Here is a 22,483-nt window from a genome sequence, read left to right as displayed (position 1 = left end):
CAGTACAGAGAGACACACAGTCCACCTGGAGGGAAATCCAGAGTCAGTACAGAGAGACACACAGTCCACCTGGAGGGAAATCCAGAGTCAGTACAGAGAGAGACACAGTCCACCTGGAGGGAAATCCAGAGTCAGTACAGAGAGACACACAGTCCACCTGGAGGGAAATCCAGAATCAGTACAGAGAGACACACAGTCCACCTGGAGGGAAATCCAGAGTCAGTACAGAGAGACACAGTCCACCTGGAGGGAAATCCAGAGTCAGTACAGAGAGACACAGTCCACCTGGAGAGAAAACCAGAGTCAGTACAGAGAGACACAGTCCACCTGGAGGGAAATCCAGAGTCAGTACAGAGAGACACAGTCCACCTGGAGGGAAATCCAGAATCAGTACAGAGAGACACAGTCCACCTGGAGGGAAATCCAGAGTCAGTACAGAGAGACACACAGTCCACCTGGAGGGAAATCCAGAGTCAGTACAGAGAGACACACAGTCCACCTGGAGGGAAATCCAGAGTCAGTAGAGAGAGACACACAGTCCACCTGGAGGGAAATCCAGAGTCAGTACAGAGAGAGACACACAGTCCACCTGGAGGGAAATCCAGAATCAGTACAGAGAGAGACACAGTCCACCTGGAGGGAAATCCAGAGTCAGTACAGAGAGACACAGTCCACCTGGAGGGAAATCCAGAATCAGTACAGAGAGACACAGTCCACCTGGAGGGAAATCCAGAGTCAGTACAGAGAGACACACAGTCCACCTGGAGGGAAATCCAGAGTCAGTAGAGAGAGACACACAGTCCACCTGGAGGGAAATCCAGAGTCAGTACAGAGAGAGACACACAGTCCACCTGGAGGGAAATCCAGAATCAGTACAGAGAGAGACACAGTCCACCTGGAGGGAAATCCAGAGTCAGTACAGAGAGAGACACAGTCCACCTGGAGGGAAATCCAGAATCAGTACAGAGAGAGACACAGTCCACCTGGAGGGAAATCCAGAGTCAGTACAGAGAGACAGACAGTCCACCTGGAGGGAAATCCAGAATCAGTACAGAGAGACACACAGTCCACCTGGAGGGAAATCCAGAGTCAGTACAGAGAGACACAGTCCACCTGGAGGGAAATCCAGAGTCAGTACAGAGAGAGACACAGTCCACCTGGAGGGAAATCCAGAGTCAGTACAGAGAGACAGACAGTCCACCTGGAGGGAAATTCAGAGTCAGTACAGAGAGACACAGTCCACCTGGAGGGAAATCCAGAGTCAGTACAGAGAGACACACAGTCCACCTGGAGGGAAATCCAGAGTCAGTACAGAGAGACACAGTCCACCTGGAGGGAAATCCAGAGTCAGTACAGAGAGACAGACAGTCCACCTGGAGGGAAATCCAGAGTCAGTACAGAGAGAGACACAGTCCACCTGGAGGGAAATCCAGAGTCAGTACAGAGAGAGACACAGTCCACCTGGAGGGAAATCCAGAATCAGTACAGAGAGACACACAGTCCACCTGGAGGGAAATCCAGAGTCAGTACAGAGAGACACAGTCCACCTGGAGGGAAATCCAGAGTCAGTACAGAGAGACAGACAGTCCACCTGGAGGGAAATTCAGAGTCAGTACAGAGAGACACAGTCCACCTGGAGGGAAATCCAGAGTCAGTACAGAGAGACACAGTCCACCTGGAGGGAAATCCAGAGTCAGTACAGAGAGAGACACAGTCCACCTGGAGGGAAATCCAGAGTCAGTACAGAGAGACACACAGTCCACCTGGAGGGAAATCCAGAGTCAGTACAGAGAGACAGACAGTCCACCTGGAGGGAAATTCAGAGTCAGTACAGAGAGACACACAGTCCACCTGGAGGGAAATCCAGAGTCAGTACAGAGAGACACAGTCCACCTGGAGGGAAATCCAGAGTCAGTACAGAGAGAGACACAGTCCACCTGGAGGGAAATCCAGAGTCAGTACAGAGAGACACACAGTCCACCTGGAGGGAAATCCAGAGTCAGTACAGAGAGAGACACAGTCCACCTGGAGGGAAATCCAGAATCAGTACAGAGAGAGACACAGTCCACCTGGAGGGAAATCCAGAATCAGTACAGAGAGACACAGTCCACCTGGAGGGAAATCCAGAGTCAGCAGAGAGAGACAGACAGTCCACCTGGAGGGAAATCCAGAGTCAGTACAGAGAGACACAGTCCACCTGGAGGGAAATCCAGAGTCAGTACAGAGAGACACACAGTCCACCTGGAGGGAAATCCAGAGTCAGCAGAGAGAGACACACAGTCCACCTGGAGGGAAATTCAGAGTCAGTACAGAGAGACACAGTCCACCTGGAGGGAAATCCAGAGTCAGTACAGAGAGACACAGTCCACCTGGAGGGAAATCCAGAGTCAGCAGAGAGAGACACAGTCCACCTGGAGGGAAATCCAGAATCAGTACAGAGAGACACACAGTCCACCTGGAGGGAAATCCAGAGTCAGTACAGAGAGACACACAGTCCACCTGGAGGGAAATCCAGAGTCAGTACAGAGAGACACACAGTCCACCTGGAGGGAAATCCAGAGTCAGTACAGAGAGACACAGTCCACCTGGAGGGAAATCCAGAGTCAGTAGAGAGAGACACACAGTCCACCTGGAGGGAAATCCAGAGTCAGTACAGAGAGACACACAGTCCACCTGGAGGGAAATCCAGAGTCAGTACAGAGAGACACAGTCCACCTGGAGGGAAATCCAGAGTCAGTACAGAGACACACAGTCCACCTAGAGGGAAATCCAGAGTCAGTACAGAGAGAGACACAGTCCACCTGGAGGGAAATCCAGAGTCAGTACAGAGAGACACACAGTCCACCTGGAGGGAAATCCAGAGTCAGTACAGAGAGACACAGTCCACCTGGAGGGAAATCCAGAGTCAGTACAGAGACACACAGTCCACCTGGAGGGAAATCCAGAGTCAGTACAGAGAGAGACACAGTCCACCTGGAGGGAAATCCAGAGTCAGTACAGAGAGAGACACACAGTCCACCTGGAGGGAAATTCAGAGTCAGTACAGAGAGACAGACAGTCCACCTGGAGGGAAATCCAGAGTCAGTACAGAGAGAGACACAGTCCACCTGGAGGGAAATCCAGAGTCAGTACAGAGAGACACAGTCCACCTGGAGGGAAATCCAGAGTCAGTACAGAGAGACAGACAGTCCACCTGGAGGGAAATTCAGAGTCAGTACAGAGAGACACAGTCCACCTGGAGGGAAATCCAGAGTCAGTACAGAGAGACACACAGTCCACCTGGAGAGAAACACAGTGTTAGTACAGAGAGACACAGTCCACCTGGAGGGAAATCCAGTGTTAGTATAGAGAGACACACAGTTCTCAGGGAAATCCAGTGTTAGTATAGAGACACACACAGTCCTCAGGGAAATCCAGTGTTAGTATAGAGACACACACAGTTCTCAGGGAAATCCAGTGTTAGTATAGAGACACACACAGTTCTCAGGGAAATCCAGTGTTAGTATAGAGACACACACAGTTCTCAGGGAAATCCAGTGTTAGTATAGAGACACACACAGTTCTCAGGGAAATCCAGTGTTAGTATAGAGACACACACAGTCCTCAGGGAAATCCAGTGTTAGTATAGAGACACACACAGTCCACCTGGAGGGAAATCCAGTGTTGGTATAGAGACACACACAGTCCTCTGGGAAATCCAGTGTTAGTATAGAGACACACACAGTCCACCTGGAGGGAAATCCAGTGTTGGTATAGAGACACACACAGTCCTCAGGGAAATCCAGTGTTAGTATATAGAGACACACAGTCCTCAGGGAAATCCAGTGTTAGTATAGAGACACACACAGTCCTCAGGGAAATCCAGTGTTAGTATAGAGACACACTCCATTACACACATTTACACCACACCTTTTGCACACACAGCTTTCACTCACTTCACCTGGCTCCTTTCACTGACCTTTACCAGATGCAGGTTGAGTCTGGAGCAGGTGGCTCGGAGCACTGTGGTCTTACCGCTGCCATTCGGACCCCACAACAGGACACTGCATGGACCATCGAGGACTGGAGGCCTGGGTGGACAAGGGGAGAACAGTGAGAGTACCTTGTAATAGCTGTCCCATCAAACACACCCAGAACAGGTGCAGCACGGGGTTAGATACAGAGTAAAGCTCCCTCCACACTGTCCCATCAAACACTCCCAGGGCAGGTGCAGCACTGGGATTGGCTGGGCAATTTGGAGCACTTCCTGCCAGCAATCAGGGGGAGCAGCTGCACCTGTGTTGCAGCAATTGCAGAGAGGAGAGTGGAATAACTAACTGCAAAGAGGTGACTATAGAGTGGAGACAGCTGCATTTGCTGAGGAACTGTTGCACTTTTTCAACGATTGAGAAGACCTGCAAGTCATTTTGGAGAGGTGGGTGTTGGAGCACCAGAGAACTGTTGGTTGTTTGGACTGTTGGGGGAGAGAGAAAGCACCGGAAGATCCAGGGGTGGGGCTGCCAAATTCTATAGGGAGCCCCTGTACTAGCTCTTGTGTTTATCTGCCATCCTGCACAAAAGGGGCTCCCTCCCCACCCCCAACTGTGTGGCTCGGGACGGCTGGAGCTGCCCGGCTGAAGAAAATCCTTATACAACAACAGAAAAGGGAGAGAACCGGGCGGCTCTAATCGACCCGGGCGAAGAACCCTCCCCTAACTGGAAGAGTGGACTGTCGACTCTGCAGGAAGGTGCTCCAACCACCAATTGGAATGTAATATCCTTGCAGCTGTTCTCTCTCTTCCATCACTCGGCCACCTGTCCTCTCCTCTCCTTGTCCTTTTCAGCCCTATCCTCCTCTATTCCCATCTCCCCCTCCCCCATCATCTTGCTTGTGTTAAAGAAAACTGTCATGTGCTTTGTTTCTTGGGGGTGGGCGTAGCTCTGCGACCCCATGGCAAGCCCTCCTTCGCCGGTGGCGGGGCCTTCCCGTTCATATACTGCTGCGGCTGCTGCACCTGTTGCCCCGTCACCGTTTGCTTTATTAACATCGAAGCATAGGGTCAAGAGCTACGTCCACCCAAACATGACTATCGAGGCATGCGTGAAAGCAATGGCTGAGGTTGTCGGCCCTTTGGCCATTGTTGCAGCCTCTAAAATGTACGGGAAGGCAGTGTTTTTCCTGAAGACCGAGCGGGCGGTGTCCCTGGCTCTGAGCAAGGGGCTCACCGTGGGTGGGACCTTTCTGCCAGTGGACCCCCTGGAGGCCACTGCGCAAAGGCTCATTCTATCCAATGTCCCGCCCTTCATTCCTGGTGAGCTCCTCCTTCCCCACCTGCACCATCTGGGGGAGGTAAAGACGGGGCTCACCCCAGTCCCGCTCGGTCTTCGGGAGAACAGCCTCCGACACGTCTACTCCTTCCGCCGCCAGTTATTCATGCAGCTGGCGCGGGAGGAGGTGACAGACGGCCACTTTTATGTAGAATTCCAGGGGACGGCCTACCGCGTCTTCTGGACCTTGGACGGGGTGCGGTGCCATGTCTGTAAGGGGGTGGAGCATGTTCGTAAGAACTGCCCCAACCTCCCGGCTGACAATTCCAACTCGGCGGCCCAGGGTGGCGACGCTGCACCTCCTCCCACCCCCCCTACACCACCACCAGATACCATTCAGTCGGTACCGGAGGCTGTGGTTTTCACGGCCTCCGGCAGGGAGGGGGGTGACCGTCCAAGTGGAAGGAAGGCGCGGAGGAGAAATAAATATCGAGAGGCGCGTCCCCTGGACACCGTGACACTACCCGAGCCTGAGCTCAGCCCAAGGCCCGATCTCGGGAAGTCAACTTGCCCCAGGGCTGGGCTCAGGCCCAGGGTGAATAAAAAAAAAAGGAGAGTGTGGAGGTGGAGGCCTCTGATGATATGGAGGTCTCTGAGCCTCCACACACAACTGGGAAAAAGAGGAGAAGGCACCCCTCCACAGACGTAACAAGGGGCCCTGAGGCGCAGGGCCCATCTGTTGGAGGGGAGCTGTCTCCTGTTTCGGGTCCCCAGGTTTCCCCTACCGCCACCACCAAGGCTGCAAAGTCCGGGCAGGAGCACTCTATTCCTCAGGATGGAGGGGAGGGGAAGGCCCCGGTACTTGAGGCCCCTCCTGAAGGAGTAAGTGGGGCCCTGCTTGTGGTGGGGGAGCCTGGGGACGCCGCCCATTCTGCCCCATCTGCTGGGCCTGTGGGTGCTGGCGGAGCGGGAGATGGCCTCCTCTCGCCGCCTCCAGTCTCGGCTCCGGCTGGTTTCCCGGAGTCCGGAACTTCTATCTCCCCTGGACCACTCATTGGCCTGGGGACGGAGGTGGAGGGGGGTCCTGAACCGCTGGTGCCTACAGGCTCCAGTTTCACAATAGAACCCAGAGAGGACTCCTCCGCCTTCGATCCTGGGGGTGGGATCGTGACGGAGGCGGGACCAGCTGGCGCGGCCGGGACGTCCGCCCCACAGTGTGTGGTAGATGTGTCGGCCGCTGGCGGTGACGACCCGGAGGAGGATGGGGATTCGGTGCGGGGCACGGAGGATGATCTTGATTCCATCGCCAGTGAGGTGGTGGAGTCCCTCGTGCCTCCCACCGAATCTCCTCTCATCCCCACGGCGGAACTCCAGGATTTCCTCGCGGCTTGCAGGGGTTGCCGCAATAAAGTTCAGCTGGCCCCCGACCGTTGGTCGAATCTGGCGCTGATCATACAGTCCGTCCGTGCCGCCCTTAAGATAGCGGGCAAGCGCGCGGACGTGAAACTGGTTGAGAGGCGCCGTTTTAATGTGTTCCTCAATGGGTTGCTGGGGGAGTGGAGGGCCAGGTGCACTTCCACTCCCTCCTCACAGTGAGGTGTTTGTGACGGGTTTTAAGTACCTTTGACATGAAGATAACCATAGCCAGCCTCAACATCAACGGCAGCAGAGGGGCTCACCGCAGATTTCACAATCTCTCAGTCCTCAGGGAAGGGAGATACGCGGTGAGCTTTCTGCAGGAAACCTACACCGTTCCGGGAGACGAAGCCACCTGGCTCCTGGAGTGGCAGGGTGGGGTCTACATGAGTCACCTCACCCCTATTTCTAGTGGGGTGGCTATCTTGTTGGCCCCGACTTTTCAGCCGGAGATCTTGGGGGTCAAGGAGCTAGTGCCGGGCCGCTTGCTCCACCTCGCCGTTCGCCTGGGTAGCGTGCCGCTCCACTTTGTGAACGTGTACGCGCCCAGGCCCGGCGCGTTGCAAGCGCGCTTCTTTGAAGAAGTGTCCGCTCTCTTGAGCTCCATCGATAGCGGCGAGTGCATCATCCTCGGGGGGGGATTTTAACTGCACCCTCGAGGTGGGGGATCACTCCGGTCCCCAACGCGGCCAAGCGTCGGTGGAGAAGTTGAGGGGACTGATCAGCTCCCTTAACTTGGTGGACGTCTGGCAGAATCTCCATCCCGACTCCAGCGCCTTCACGTGGAGGTCTGGAGGAGGGGGGTCGCGAATCGACCGCTTCTACATTTCGCAGGCGTACGTCTCCCGCGTTTCGGCGGCCTCCATGCGGCTGGTGCCGTGCTCGGACCACCGCCTGGTGTGGGCGGAGTTTACTCCGCTCCGCACGCGGGCGGGGTCCGCGTACTGGCACTTTAACAACCGGCTGCTGGAGGACGTGCGATTTCGGGACTCGTTCTGTCGATTCTGGGCCGACTGGAGAAGGAAGCAGGGGGGCTTCCCCTCCTTGAGGCTATGGTGGGATGTGGGCAAGACTCACATCCGCGTCTTCTGTCAGGAGTACGCGAAGGGGTCGACCAAGAGGCGGGAAGCCGAGATCGGGCGCCTTGAGAGGGAGGTGCTCGACTTGGAGTCCCGCCTCGGTCATGCCGTCCTGGACCCGGCCCTGTGGCAGGCGTACAAAGAGAAGAAGGGCGCGCTGAGGGACCTGCAGCTCATAGGGTCCCGAGGCGCGTACGTGAGGTCGCGGATCCAGATCCTGGAAGATTTGGACCGCGCCTCTCCCTTCTTCTACTCGCTGGAAAATGGCGGGGGGTCCGTAAGCAGCTCGTCGAGCTGTTGGCCGACGACGGATCCTCCATCACGGATCCGGAGGGAATGGGCCTCCTGGTCCGGACTTATTACAGTGCGTTGTTCTCTCCGGATCCGTCCAGCGAGGATGCGCGCAGAGTTTTGTGGGAGGACCTGCCGCAGGTCAGCCCGGAGGGCGCCGAAGGATTAGAGGCTCCGCTCACGTTGGCGGAGCTGACTGGCGCCCTCCACCAGCTCTCGAGGGGCAAATCCCCAGGACTGGATGGGTTGACCGTGGAGTTCCTCAGGGCGTTCTGGGACGTCCTGGGGGACGATTACACGCGGGTCCTGGGGGAAAGTCTGGCGACCGGGGAGATGCCCCTCTCGTGGCGCAGGGCGGTCATCGTCCTGCTGCCGAAGAGGGGCGATCTCCGCCTGCTTAAAAACTGGCGTCCGGTCTCCCTCCTCAGCACGGATTATAAGATCTTTGCCCGGGCTATGTCTACCCGCCTGTGCTCCATGCTGGCCCACATGATCCACCCCGACCAGTCCCGGGCCGGTCCATCCAGGACAACATCCACCTGGTCCGGGACCTGATCCATCTTTCCCAGAGGACTGGTCAGTCGGTCGCCTTTCTCTCCCTCGATCAGGAGAAGGCATTCGACAGGGTGGATCACGATTACCTTTTCGGGACCCTGCGCGCTTTCGGACTCGGGCCGCATTTTGTGGCCCGGGTCCGACTTTTATACGCCGCCGCAGAGTGTCTAGTCAAAGTTAACGGGTCCTTGACGGCGCCCCTTCGCTTTGGGAGAGGAGTGTGTCAGGGGTGCCCCATGTCCGGCCAATTGTATACCATCTGCGTGGAGCCCTTCCTGTGCCTGCTTCGCAGGAGGTTGACGGGATTGGCTCTGCATGAGCCGGCCATGCGGGTCGTCCTCTCGGCTTACGCCGACGACGTGCTCCTCGCAATCACAGATCCCGTTGACTTGCGGAGGATGCGCGACTGCCAGCAGACCTTTTCTGCCGCGTCCTCCACGAGGATCAATTGGGAGAAATGTTCCGGACTCCTGGTTGGTCAGTGGCGGGTGGACTCCCTGCCGGAGGAGATGACACCTTTTGCGTGGAGCACCACGCACCTCCTCTATCTGGGAGTCCACCTTAGCCCCGCTGAGGAAGCCTGGCCGGCAAACTGGCAGGAGTTGGAGGCGAAAGTCACCGCTCGGCTGGGGCGCTGGACAGGACTGCTCCGAGTGCTTTCCTACAGGGGCTGAGCGTTGGTCATAAACCAACTGGTGGCCTCCATGCTGTGGTACCGGTTGGTCACTTTGGCCCCGGCCCCGCCCCCTGTATTTGCCACCAAGATCCAGAAGAAACTCGTCGATTTCTTCTGGGGCAAGAGGAAACACTGGGTCTCTGCCGCGGTCCTGAGTCTCCCGATCGAGGAGGGCGGTCAGTCGCTGGTCTGCGTCCGCGCCCAGGCTGTGACTCTCCGCCTTCGGACCCTGCAGAGATACCTGTACGTCGAGCGTCCTCCCAGATGGTGTGCGCTGGCGACGTATTTTTTCCGCCAGTGTCACTGCCTTCAAGACGACACGCAGCTCCCGGTGGAGTCCGTTAGCCGCGCCTCTCTGAGGGAGTTGCCTGTCTTTTACCGGGATCTTTTCCGAGTCTGGAACATGGTCGCCTCCAGTCAGGGCGCTCCCCCGCCGGCGGAGGAGAGCGCTTCGGCTGTCCGGGTGGCCGACTCCGGGGACGGTCCGGCGGGCGGAGGAGTAGCCGAAACCCCCGGGACGCCCCTCACTGCGGGTGGCGAGGGGGCTCGGGAGTGCGGAGCGATCCCGGCCGAGCTGACCCCCGCTCGGCCGGAACTGCTCATCGGACCCAGGCCCCGAACCCCTCCTCGGGAGCCGGTCCCGCACAACCCGAGCCGCCTCTCGGAAATGCCCTCCGTGCCATTCCAATCGGCGCGGAGGGGTTTCCTGTACGGGCTGCTCCTGCACACTCTCCACTTCCTCGCCCTCGTCAGCCGGCCGGACACGCCCTGGCGGTCCGCGTTGCCATCTGGCGGCGAGGGGAAACCCCGATGGAGGTCTCTCTACGCGGGAGCCTTCCCCCTTTACATCGGGGACCTGGGGTGGAGGGTGTTGCACAGGGCAGTCCCGTGCAATAGGCTTTTAAGTAGGTTCACGGACTCCCAGGCCACCTGTACTTTCTGCGGCCTGGACGAGTCCGTGTTCCACATTTATACGGAGTGTGCGAGGTTGCAGCCCCTATTTGAGTATCTGAAGGGGCTGCTCCTCAAATTCTGGCTGCACTTCAGTCCCACGCTCCTGATCTTTGGGCACCCGGTGCGGAGGGGCTTGGGCCGGGAGGAGGATCTCCTCGTCGGTCTGCTCCTGGGCCTGGCCAAGGTGGCAATTCAAAGATCCAGGTTGCGGGCCGTCGGGGGGTCTGTCCTCCCCGATTGCCTGCCCCTCTTCCGCGGTTACGTTCGCGCCCGGGTGTCCCTGGAAAAGGAGCATGCGGTGTCCGCCGGTACGCTTGAGGCCTTCCGCGACCGGTGGGCACCGCAGGGACTGGAGTGCATTGTCAACGCCGAGAATGGCATTTTAATTTGAGTTTTTGTTTATTTATCTGGTTTTAATAAAGTTATTTTAAAAATATAAGTGTGTATATAAAGGGGGCCTGAGGAATAAAAAAAAAAAAATGGGGTTAGATACAGAGTAAAGCTCCCTCTACACTGTCCCCATCAAACACTCCCAGGACAGGTACAGTAAGGGGTTAGATACAGAGTAAAGCTCCCTCTACACTGTCCCCATCAAACACTCCCAGGACAGGTACAGTAAGGGGTTAGATACAGAGTAAAGCTCCCTCTACACTGTCCCCATCAAACACTCCCAGGACAGGTACAGTAAGGGGTTAGATACAGAGTAAAGCTCCCTCTACACTGTCCCCATCAAACACTCCCAGGACAGGTACAGTAAGGGGTTAGATACAGAGTAAAGCTCCCTCTACACTGTCCCCATCAAACACTCCCAGGACAGGTTCAGTAAGGGGTTAGATACAGAGTAAAGGTTCCTTTGCACTGTCCCCATCAAACACTCCCAGGACAGGTACAGCACTGGGATTGGCTGCTCTCTGATTTGGGAGCCTGAGTGTTGAGAGCCTCAACGAGGTGCAGCTGAGAGTGCTGGTGGCAGTTGGAGGTTGCAGAGGTGGAGAGAGGAGCTGCACTGAGCAAGGGAGAGCAGCTACCAACAAGCAGTGGAAAACTCCAACAACAGTCTCCATTAAAGAGAAGAAAGGGACATTTTGTGGAAACAAGGCTTTGTCTGGAGGTGGGTGCTGAACACCAGTAATTTACTTTGGACTGTTGGGGGAGGAACAAGTGGCTGGAACAACAAGGGGTGGGGCTGCCAATTCAACAGGAATCTGTGCTGCTGCAAAAGCACACAGGAAAGCTCCCTCCCCACCCCAATTGCCAAGCCTGGGTCAGCTGAAGCTGCCCAGCTAAACAGACGGAAGGGGATAGATAGTGCCTGGGCAGCTTCAGCTGACCCAGGTGAAGACGACTCCCCCAACCAGAAGACCGGAAGACCAACTTCAAAGACTGTTTTAAGTGTACTGTGAGCACCACCTCCAGAAAGCAAGTCATCCCTTCCAGCCTGTCTTTACCTCTCCTCTCTTACCTCAGCCTCTCCACTAACCTGTTGTTTGTTTGTTTGTCTTTTCAAATTTTTCTGTGAATCTGTTATTTAGTGTGCAAGTCCACAATTTGGGGTGGGTTTAGCTCTTGGACCCATGGCAAGCCCTTCATCACCGGTGGCGGGGCCCTCTACTACCTACGCAGCTGCAGCTTCTGTGGCTGCCCACGTGGCCCCGTCACCCTTTAAATTATTGACATGCAGCCATGGGGTGAAGAGCTATCCCCACCCCAACATGTCTATTGAGGCCTGCGTTAAGGCAATGGCCGTGGTTGTCGGCCCCTCGGCCATTGTTGCGGCCTCAAAGATGTATGGGAAGGCTGTGTTCTTTTTGAAGACCGAGCGGGCGGTGTCCCTGGCCCTGAGTAAAGGGCTCACTGTGGGGGGGACCTTCCTGCCAGTGGACCCTCTGGGGGCCACTGCGCATCGGATAATGTTGTCCAACGTCCCACCCTTCATTCCCAGTGAGCTCCTCCTCCCCCACCTGCACCATCTGGGGGAGGTGAGGTCGGGGATCACCCCAGTCCGGCTTGGTCTTCGGGAGCACAGCCTCCAACATGTCTACTCCTTCCGCCGCCAGTTATTTATGCAGCTGGCGCGGGAGGAGGACACGGAGGGCCAATTTAATGTGGAGTTCCAGGGGACGGCCTACCGCGTCTTTTGGACCTCGGACGGGGCGCGGTGCCACGTCTGCAAGGGGGTGGGGCATGTTCGGAAGAACTGCCCCAACCTCCCGGCCGCCAGCTTCACCTCGGCGGCCCAGAGTGGTTCCACAGCACCTCCTCCCACTCCCCCCGCACATCCAACAGACACCGCTCAGTCGGTTCCGGAGGCTGTGGTTTTCACAGCCTCTGGCGGGGAGGGGAGCGTCCGTCCGAGCGGAAGGAAGACGCGGGGAAAAAAGAAACATCGTGAGGCGCGTCCCCTGGACACTTTGACTCAACCCGAGCCTGAGCTCAGCCCAAAGCCCATTCCCATGGAATCCACCTGTCCCAGGGCTGGGCTCAGGCCCAGGGTGACTAAAAAAGGAAAAAAGGGTGCGGAGGCGGAGGCCTCTGATGACATGGAGGTCTCTGAGTCTCCGCGCCCAAGTGCGAAAAAGAGGAGAAGGCACCCCTCCACAGAAATAACACAGGGCCCTGAGGTGCAGGGCCCATCTGTTGGAGGGGAGCTGCCTCCTGTTTCTGGTCCTCAGGTGCCCCCTACCGCCACCACCAAGGCTGCAAAGTCCGGGCAGGTGCTCCCTATTCCTCAGGATGGAGGGGAGGGGATGGCCCCGGTACGTGAGGCCCCTCCTGAAGGAGTAAGTGGGGCCCTGCTTGTGGTGGGGGAGCCTGGGGAAACCGCCCATTCCGCCACTGCGACTGGGTCGGGTGTCCTGAATGAAGGGGAGGGCGAGGCCCCAGAGGGTCGGGCCTCCCAGCCGGAGTCCACCACCAACCAGGAGACACCCGACCCAGTTATAACTGAGAATGCTGCCCCATCTGCTGGGCCTGTGGGTGCTGGCGGAGCGGGAGATGGCCTCCTCTCGCCGCCTCCAGTCTCGGCTCCGGCTGGTTTCCCGGAGTCCGGAACTTCTGTCTCCCCTGGACCAGTCATTGGCCTGGGGATGGAGGTGGAGGGGGGTCCTGAACCGCTGGTGCCTACAGGCTCCAGTTTCACAATAGAACCCAGAGAGGACTCCTCCGCCATCGATCCTGGGGGTGGGATCGTGACGGAGGCGGGACCAGCTGGCGCGGCCGGGACGTCCGCCCCACAGTGTGTGGTGGATGTGTCGGCCGCTGGCGGTGACGACCCGGAGGAGGATGGGGATTCGGTGCGGGGCACGGAGGATGATCTTGATTCCATCGCCAGTGAGGTGGTGGAGTCCCTCGTGCCTCCCACCGAATCTCCCCTCATCCCCACGGCGGAACTCCGGGATTTCCTCGCGGCTTGCAGGGGTTGCCGCAATAAAGTTCAGCTGGCCCTCGACCGTTGGTCGAATCTGGCGCTGATCATCCAGTCCGTCCGTGCCGCCCTTAAGATAGCGGGCAAGCGCGCGGACGTGAAACTGGTTGAGAGGCGCCGTTTTAATGTGTTCCTCAATGGGTTGCTGGGGGAGTGGAGGGCCAGGTGCACTTCCACTCCCTCCTCACAGTCAGCTGTTGGTGACGGGTTTTAAGTACCTTTGACATGAAGATAACCATAGCCAGCCTCAACATCAACGGCAGCAGAGGGGCTCACCGCAGATTTCACAATCTCTCAGTCCTTAGGGAAGGGAGATACGCGGTGAGCTTTCTGCAGGAAACCCACACCGTTCCGGGAGACGAAGCCACCTGGCTCCTGGAGTGGCAGGGTGGGGTCTACATGAGTCACCTCACCCCTATTTCTAGTGGGGTGGCTATCTTGTTGGCCCCGACTTTTCAGCCGGAGATCTTGGGGGTCAAGGAGCTAGTGCCGGGCCGCTTGCTCCACCTCGCCGTTCGCCTGGGTAGCGTGCCGCTCCACTTTGTGAACGTGTACGCGCCCAGGCCCGGCGCTTTGCAAGCGCGCTTCTTTGAAGAAGTGTCCGCTCTCTTGAGCTCCATCGATAGCGGCGAGTGCATCATCCTCGGGGGGGATTTTAACTGCACCCTCGAGGTGGGGGATCGCTCCGGTCCCCAGCGCGGCCAAGCGTCGGTGGAGAAGTTGAGGGGACTGATCAGCTCCCTTAACTTGGTGGACGTCTGGCGGAATCTCCATCCCGACTCCAGCGCCTTCACATGGAGGTCTGGAGGAGGGGGGTCGCGAATCGACCGCCTCTACATTTCGCAGGCGTACGTCTCCCGCGTTTCGGCGGCCTCCATGCGGCTGGTGCCGTGCTCGGACCACCGCCTGGTGTGGGCGGAGTTCACTCCGCTCCGCACGCGGGCGGGGTCCGCGTACTGGCACTTTAACAACCGGCTGCTGGAGGACGTGCGATTTCGGGACTCGTTCTGTCGATTCTGGGCCGACTGGAGAAGGAAGCAGGGGGGCTTCCCCTCCTTGAGGCTATGGTGGGATGTGGGCAAGACTCACATCCGCGTCTTCTGTCAGGAGTACGCGAAGGGGTCGACCAAGAGGCGGGAAGCCGAGATCGGGCGCCTTGAGAGGGAGGTGCTCGACTTGGAATCCCGCCTCGGTCATGCCGTCGCGGACCCGGCCCTGTGGCAGGCGTACAAAGAGAAGAAGGGCGCGCTGAGGAACCTGCAGCTCATAGGGTCCCGAGGCGCGTACGTGAGGTCGCGGATCCAGATCCTGGAAGATTTGGACCGCGCCTCACCCTTCTTCTACTCGCTGGAAAAATGGCGGGGGGTCCGTAAGCAGCTCGTCGAGCTGCTGGCCGACGACGGATCCTCCATCACGGATCCGGAGGGAATGGGCCTCCTGGTCCGGACGTATTACAGTGCGTTGTTCTCTCCGGATCCGTCCAGCGAGGATGCGCGCAGAGTTTTGTGGGAGGACCTGCCGCAGGTCAGCCCGGAGGGCGCCGAAGGATTGGAGGCTCCGCTCACGTTGGCGGAGCTGACTGGCGCCCTCCACCAGCTCTCGAGGGGCAAATCCCCAGGGCTGGATGGGTTGACCGTGGAGTTCCTCAGGGCGTTCTGGGACGTCCTGGGGGACGATTACGCGCGGGTCCTGGGGGAAAGCCTGGCGACCGGGGAGATGCCCCTCTCGTGGCGCAGGGCGGTCATCGTCCTGCTGCCGAAGAGGGGCGATCTCCGCCTGCTTAAAAACTGGCGTCCGGTCTCCCTCCTCAGCACGGATTATAAGATCTTTGCCCGGGCTATGTCTACCCGCCTGGGCTCCGTGCTGGCCCACATGATCCACCCCGACCAGTCCTACACGGTCCCGGGCCGGTCCATCCAGGACAACATCCACCTGGTCCGGGACCTGATCCATCTTTCCCAGAGGACTGGTCAGTCGGTCGCCTTTCTCTCCCTCGATCAGGAGAAGGCGTTCGACAGGGTGGATCACGATTACCTTTTCGGGACTCTGCGCGCTTTCGGACTCGGGCCGCATTTTGTGGCCCGGGTCCGACTTTTATACGCCGCCGCAGAGTGTCTAGTCAAAGTTAACGGGTCCTTGACGGCGCCCCTTCGATTTGGGAGAGGAGTGCGTCAGGGGTGCCCCATGTCCGGCCAATTGTATACCATCTGCGTGGAGCCCTTCCTGTGCCTGCTTCGCAGGAGGTTGACGGGATTGGCTCTGCGCGAGCCGGCCATGCGGGTCGTCCTCTCGGCTTACGCCGACGACGTGCTCCTCGCAATCACAGATCCCGTTGACTTGCGGAGGATGCGCGACTGCCAGCAGACCTTTTCTGCCGCGTCCTCCGCGAGGATCAATTGGGAGAAATGTTCCGGACTCCTGGTTGGTCAGTGGCGGGTGGACTCCCTGCCGGAGGAGATGACACCTTTTGCGTGGAGCACCACGCACCTCCTCTATCTGGGAGTCCACCTTAGCCCCGCTGAGGAAGCCTGGCCGGCAAACTGGCAGGAGTTGGAGGCGAAAGTCACCGCTCGGCTGGGGCGCTGGACAGGACTGCTCCGAGTGCTTTCCTACAGGGGCCGAGCGTTGGTCATAAACCAACTGGTGGCCTCCATGCTGTGGTACCGGTTGGTCACTTTGGCCCCGGCCCCGCCCCCTGTATTTGCCACCAAGATCCAGAAGAAACTCGTCGATTTCTTCTGGGGCAAGAGGAAACACTGGGTCTCTGCCGCGGTCCTGAGTCTCCCGATCGAGGAGGGCGGTCAGTCGCTGGTGTGCGTCCGCACCCAGGCTGCGACTCTCCGCCTTCGGACCCTGCAGAGATACCTGTACGTCGAGCGTCCTCCCAGATGGTGTGCGCTGGCGACGTATTTTTTCCGCCAGTGTCACTGCCTTCAAGACGACACGCAGCTCCCGGTGGAGTCCGTTAGCCGCGCCTCTCTGAGGGAGTTGCCTGTCTTTTACCGGGATCTTTTCCGAGTCTGGAACATGGTCGCCTCCAGTCAGGGCGCTCCCCCGCCGGCGGAGGAGAGCGCCTCGGCTGTCCGGGCGGCCGACTCCGGGGACGGTCCGGCGGGCGGAGGAGTAGCCGAAACCCCCGGGACGCCCCTCACTGCGGGTGGCGAGGGGGCTCGGGAGTGCGGAGCGATCCCGGCCGAGCCGACCCCCGCTCGGCCGGAACTGCTCATCGGACCCAGGCCCCGAAACCCTCCTCGGGAGCCGGTCCCGCACAACCCGAGCCGCCTCTCGGAAATGCCCTCCGTGCCATTCCAATCGGCGCGGAGGGGTTTCCTGTACGGGCTGTTCCTGCACACTCTCCACTTCCTCGCCCTCGTCAGCCGGCCGGACACGCCCTGGCGGTCCGCGTTGCCATCTGGCGGCGAGGGGAAACCCCGATGGAGGTCTCTCTACGCGGGAGTCTTCCCCCTTTACATCGGGGACCTGGGGTGGAGGGTGCTGCACAGAGCAGTCCCGTGCAATAGGCTTTTAAGTAGGTTCACGGACTCCCAGGCCACCTGTACTTTCTGCGGCCTGGACGAGTCCGTGTTCCACATTTATATGGAGTGTGCGAGGTTGCAGCCACTATTTGAGTATCTGAAGGGGCTGCTCCTCAAATTCTGGCTGCACTTCAGTCCCACGCTCCTGATCTTTGGGCACCCGGTGCGGAGGGGCTCGGGCCGGGAGGAGGATCTCCTCGTCGGTCTGCTCCTGGGCCTGGCCAAGGTGGCAATTCACAGGTCCAGGTTGCGGGCCGTCGGGGGGTCCGTCCTCCCCGATTGCCTGCCCCTCTTCCGCGGTTACGTTCGCGCCCGGGTGTCCCTGGAAAAGGAGCATGCGGTGTCAGCCGGTACGCTTGAGGCCTTCCGCGACCGGTGGGCACCGCAGGGACTGGAGTGCATCGTCGACGCCGAGAATGGCATTTTAATTTGAGTTTTTTGTTTATTTATCTGTTTTAATAAAGTTATTTTAAAACTGTAAATATGTACATAAAGGGGGCCTGAGGGATAAAGGCCCCCTCGATGTGAAAAATATAAAAGGGGCCTGGGGTATAAAGGCCACCTTAAAAGAAAAAAAAAGAAAAAAAAAAAAAACAGGGTTAGATACAGAGAGCTCTATGTACATTGCTTTCCAGATACTAACCCAGTGTTCAGATAGGGTTGGATGATGCTGCTGAGTGTGTCCACAGTGCTGGTCAGTCCAGGTGGGGATGTGCTGCCCCAGAACTGATGACCATCAGATGTAACAGCACAGGGAATGAAGCTGTTACCACAACCGTCCTGAAAGAGAGACCAAAAATATTAGCACACACACACGGCAGGGCTCCTAACGCGGCCGATTACTGCATCAGTCCACTTTCAACCATCAGCAAAGTCATGGAAGGGGTCGTCGACAATGCCATCAAGCAGCACTTGCTGTCGAAGGAGCCTTGGTGTATTGCTGCAGTGCATCTTGTAGATGGTACACACTGCTGTCACTGTGTGTCGGTGGTGGAGGGAGTGAATGTTTGTGGATGGGGTGCCAATCAAGCGGGCTGCTTTGTCCTGGATGGTGTCGAGCTTCTTGAATGTTGTTGGAGCTGCACCCATCCAGACAAGTGGAGAGTATTCCATCACACTCCTGACTTGTGCCTTGTAGATGGTGGACAGGCTTTGGGAAGACAGGAGTTGGGTTACCCACCACAGAATTCGCAGCCTCTGACCTGCTCTTGTAGCCATGGTATTTATATGGCTACTCCAGTTCAGTTTCTGGTCAATGGTAACCCCCAGGATGTTGATAGTGGGGGATTCAGCGATGGTAATGCCACTGAATGTCAAGGGGAGATGGTTAGATTCTCTCTTGTTGGAGATGGTCATTGCCTGGCACTTGTGTGGCGTGAATGTTACTTGCCACTTATCAGCCCAAGCCTGGATATTGTCCAGGTCTTGCTGCATTTCTACACGGACTGCTTCAGTATCTGAGGAGTCGTGAATGATGCTGAACATTGTGCAATCATCAGCGAACATCCCCAACAAACAAAGAAATAACTAATGCCTGTAAAAATGGTACGGCAATTATCATGGGGGATTTTAATCTACATGTAGATTGGTCGAACCAGCTCAGTCAGGGTAGCCTTGAGGAGGAATTCGTTGAGTGCATCCGTGATAGTTTTCTTGAACAGTATGTAATGGAACCGACAAGGGAGCAAGCTATCCTAGATCTAGTACTGTGTAATGAGACAGGAATAATTAATGACCTCACGGTTCGGGATCCTCTTGGAAGGAGTGATCACAGTATGGTTGAATTTAGAATACAGATGGAGTGTGTGAAGATAAAATCCAATACCAGGGTCCTGTGCTTGAACAAGGGGGACTACAATAGAATGAGGGGGGACTTGGCTAAAGTAGACTGGAAACAAAGATTTTACGGTGGGACAGTTGACGAGCAGTGGAGGACTTTCAAAGCAATTTTTCAAAGTGTTCAGCAAAAGTATATTCCAGTGAAAAGGAAGGACTGGAAGAAAAGGGGTAATCTGCCATGGGTGTCTAAGGAAATAAGGGAGGCTATCAAATTGAAAAAGAAGGCATACAAAGTGGCCAAAAACAGCATGAAACTAGAAGATTGGGAAAACTTTAAAGGTCAACAGAAAGCTACAAAAAGAGCTATAAAGAAAAGTAAGATGGAACATGAGAAAAAACTAGCACAGAATATAAAGACAGATAGCAAAAGTTTCTATAAATACATAAAACGAAAAAGAGTGGCTAAAGTAAACGTTGGTCCTTTAGAGGATGAGAAGGGGAATTTAGTTATGGGATATGATGAAATGGCCGAGGCATTGAACAGGTATTTTGTCTCGGTCTTCACAGTGGAGGACATTAATAACATGCCAGTAATTGACAAAGAGACGAACGTAGGTGAGGACCTGGAAACAATCATTATTACGGAAGAGGTAGTGTTGGACAAGCTAACGGAGCTAAGGATTGATAAGTCTCCTGGCCCTGATGGAATGCATCCCAGGGTACTAAAAGAGGTGGCGGGAGAAATAGCAGGTGCACTGACGGTAATTTTCCAAAATTCGCTGGACTCTGGGGTAGTCCCAGCAGATTGGAAAACAGCAGATGTGACGCCACTGTTTAAAAAGGGAGGTAGACAAAAGATGGGGAATTATAGACCGGTTAGCTTAACCTCTGTAGTGGGGAAGATGCTTGAGTCTATCATCAAGGAAGAAATAGCAGGGCATTTCGATAGAAATTGTCCCGTTGGGCAGACGCAGCATGGGTTCATGAAGGGCAGGTCATGCTTGACAAATCTTTTGGAATTCTATGATGACATTACGAGCAAGGTGGACAATGGGGACCCAGTGGATGTGGTGTACCTAGATTTCCAAAAGGCCTTCGACAAGGTGCCGCACAAGAGGCTGCTGCATAAGATAAGGATGCATGGCGTCAGGGGTAAAGTATTAGCATGGATAGAGGATTGGTTGACTAACAGGAAGCAGAGAGTGGGGATAAATGAGTGCTATTCTGGTTGGCAGTCAGTCACTAGTGGTGTGCCTCAGGGATCGGTGTTGGGACCGCAACTATTTACAATTTATATAGATGATTTGGAGTTGGGGACCACGTGTAGGGTGTCAAAGTTTGCAGATGACACTAAGATGAGTGGCAGAGCAAAGTGTGCAGATGACTGTGAAACTTTGCAGAGGAACATAGATACATTGAGTGAGTGGGCAAAGGTCTGGCAGATGGAATACAATGTTAATAAATGTGAAGTCATTCATTTCGGTAGGAGTAACAGTAAAAAGGATTATTACTTGAATGGTAAAAAGTTGCAGCATGCTGCTATGCAGAGGGACCTGGGTGTCCTTGTGCATGAATCGCAGAAGGTTGGTCTGCAGGTACAGCAAGTAATTAGGAAGGCAAATGGAATTTTGTCCTTCATTGCTAAAGGGATTGAGTTTAAAAGCAGAGAGGTTATGTTGCAGCTGTATAAGGTACTGGTGAGGCCGCACCTGGAGTAGTGTGTGCAGTTTTGGTCTCTTTACTTGAGAAAGGATATACTGGCACTGGAGAGGGTGCAGAGGAGGTTCACTAGGTTGATTCCGGAGTTGAGAGGGTTGGCTTATGAGGAGAGACTGAGTAGATTGGGATTATATTCATTGGAATTCAGAAGAATGAGGGGGGATCTTATAGAAACATATAAAATCATGTAGGGAATAGATAAGATACAAGTAGAGAGGATGTTTCCACTGGCAGGTGAAGCTAGGACAAGAGGGCATAGCCTCAAGATTAGAGGGAGCAGATTTAGGACTGAATTAAGAAGGAACTTCTTCACCCAGAGGGTTGTTAATCTATGGAATTCCTTGCCCAGTGAAGTAGTTGACGCTTCTTCAGTAAACGTCTTGAAAGCTAAGGTAGATATCTTTTTGAACAATAAAAGAAGTAAGGGATACGGTGGGAGCGCGGGTAAGTGGAGCTGAGTCCACGAAAAGATCAGCCACGATCTTATTGAATGGCGGAGCAGGCTTGAGGGGCCGGACGGCCTACTCCTGCTCCTAGTTCTTCTTATGATCTTCTGACCTTATGATTGACCTCCAACAACCACAACCATCTTCCTTTGTGCTCGGTTAAGAAATTTCTCCTGAATTGTCTATTGGATTTATTCGTGACTATTTTATATCAATGGCCCATAGTTTTGGCAATGGGCACTACTTTCCCAAGTAGAAACATTTTCCCGACATGTATCCGATCAAAACCCTTTAGAATTTTAAAGATCTATATCAGATCAGAGCTCAGCCTTCTCTTTTCCACATAAAAAGACCCAGTCTGGGCAGACTTTTCTCACATCTCTCAACTCTCAATTCTAGTACCATCTTAGTCAATCTTTTTTGCACCTTCTCCAAAGCCTCTATATCCTTTCATAACATCGGGACCACAACTGTGTACAGTGCTCCAAGTGTGGTCTAACCCAGGGATATGGAGATTGGAACTGTGCACAGTGCTCCAAGTGTGGTCTAACCAGGGGATATGGAGATTGGAACTGTGTACAGTGCTCCAAGTGTGGTCTAACCCAGGGATATGGAGATTGGAACTGTGTACAGTGCTCCAAGTGTGGTCTAACCAGGGGATATGGAGATTGGAACTGTGCACAGTGCTCCAAGTGTGGTCTAACCCAGGGATATGGAGATTGGAACTGTGTACAGTGCTCCAAGTGTGGTCTAACCAGGGGATATGGAGATTGGAACTGTGCACAGTGCTCCAAGTGTGGTCTAACCCAGGGATATGGAGATTGGAACTGTGTCCAGTGCTCCAAGTGTGGTCTAACCACGGGATATGAAGATTGGAACTGTGTACAGTGCTCCAAGTGTGGTCTAACCAGGGGATATGGAGATTGGAACTGTGTACAGTGCTCCAAGTGTGGTCTAACCACGGGATATGAAGATTGGAACTGTGTACAGTGCTCCAAGTGTGGTCTAACCCAGGGATATGGAGATTGGAACTGTGTACAGTGCTCCAAGTGTGGTCTAACCAGGGGATATGGAGATTGGAACTGTGTACAGTGCTCCAAGTGTGGTCTAACCCAGGGATATGGAGATTGGAACTGTGTACAGTGCTCCAAGTGTGGTCTAACCCAGGGATATGGAGATTGGAACTGTGTACAGTGCTCCAAGTGTGGTCTAACCCAGGGATATGGAGATTGGAACTGTGTACAGTGCTCCAAGTGTGGTCTAACCCAGGGATATGGAGATTGGAACTGTGTACAGTGCTCCAAGTGTGGTCTAACCCAGGGATATGGAGATTGGAACTGTGTACAGTGCTCCAAGTGTGG

The 22,483-nt window shown here is 55.6% G+C and overlaps 1 protein-coding gene across 1 annotated transcript in view; it reads right to left on the bottom strand.

The window, feature by feature from the left end:
- The window catches only part of pex6 (peroxisomal biogenesis factor 6), an 86,204-nt gene that overhangs the window by 39,574 nt on the left and 24,147 nt on the right, over positions 1-22,483 (bottom strand). Inside the window, exons 5-6 of the mRNA XM_068025436.1 lie at positions 17,822-17,958; positions 3,959-4,070 (exon numbers count right to left, since the gene is read on the bottom strand). Of these exons, the coding sequence (XP_067881537.1) occupies positions 3,959-4,070; positions 17,822-17,958 (249 nt within the window). The remainder of the gene's footprint in view (positions 1-3,958; positions 4,071-17,821; positions 17,959-22,483) is intronic.

This window comes from Heterodontus francisci, unplaced genomic scaffold (assembly GCF_036365525.1).
Source record: "Heterodontus francisci isolate sHetFra1 unplaced genomic scaffold, sHetFra1.hap1 HAP1_SCAFFOLD_461, whole genome shotgun sequence".
Lineage (NCBI taxonomy): Eukaryota > Metazoa > Chordata > Chondrichthyes > Heterodontiformes > Heterodontidae > Heterodontus > Heterodontus francisci.
The sequence above is the reverse complement of the archived record's forward strand: the minus strand, read 5'-3'. Positions and strand labels throughout refer to the sequence as shown.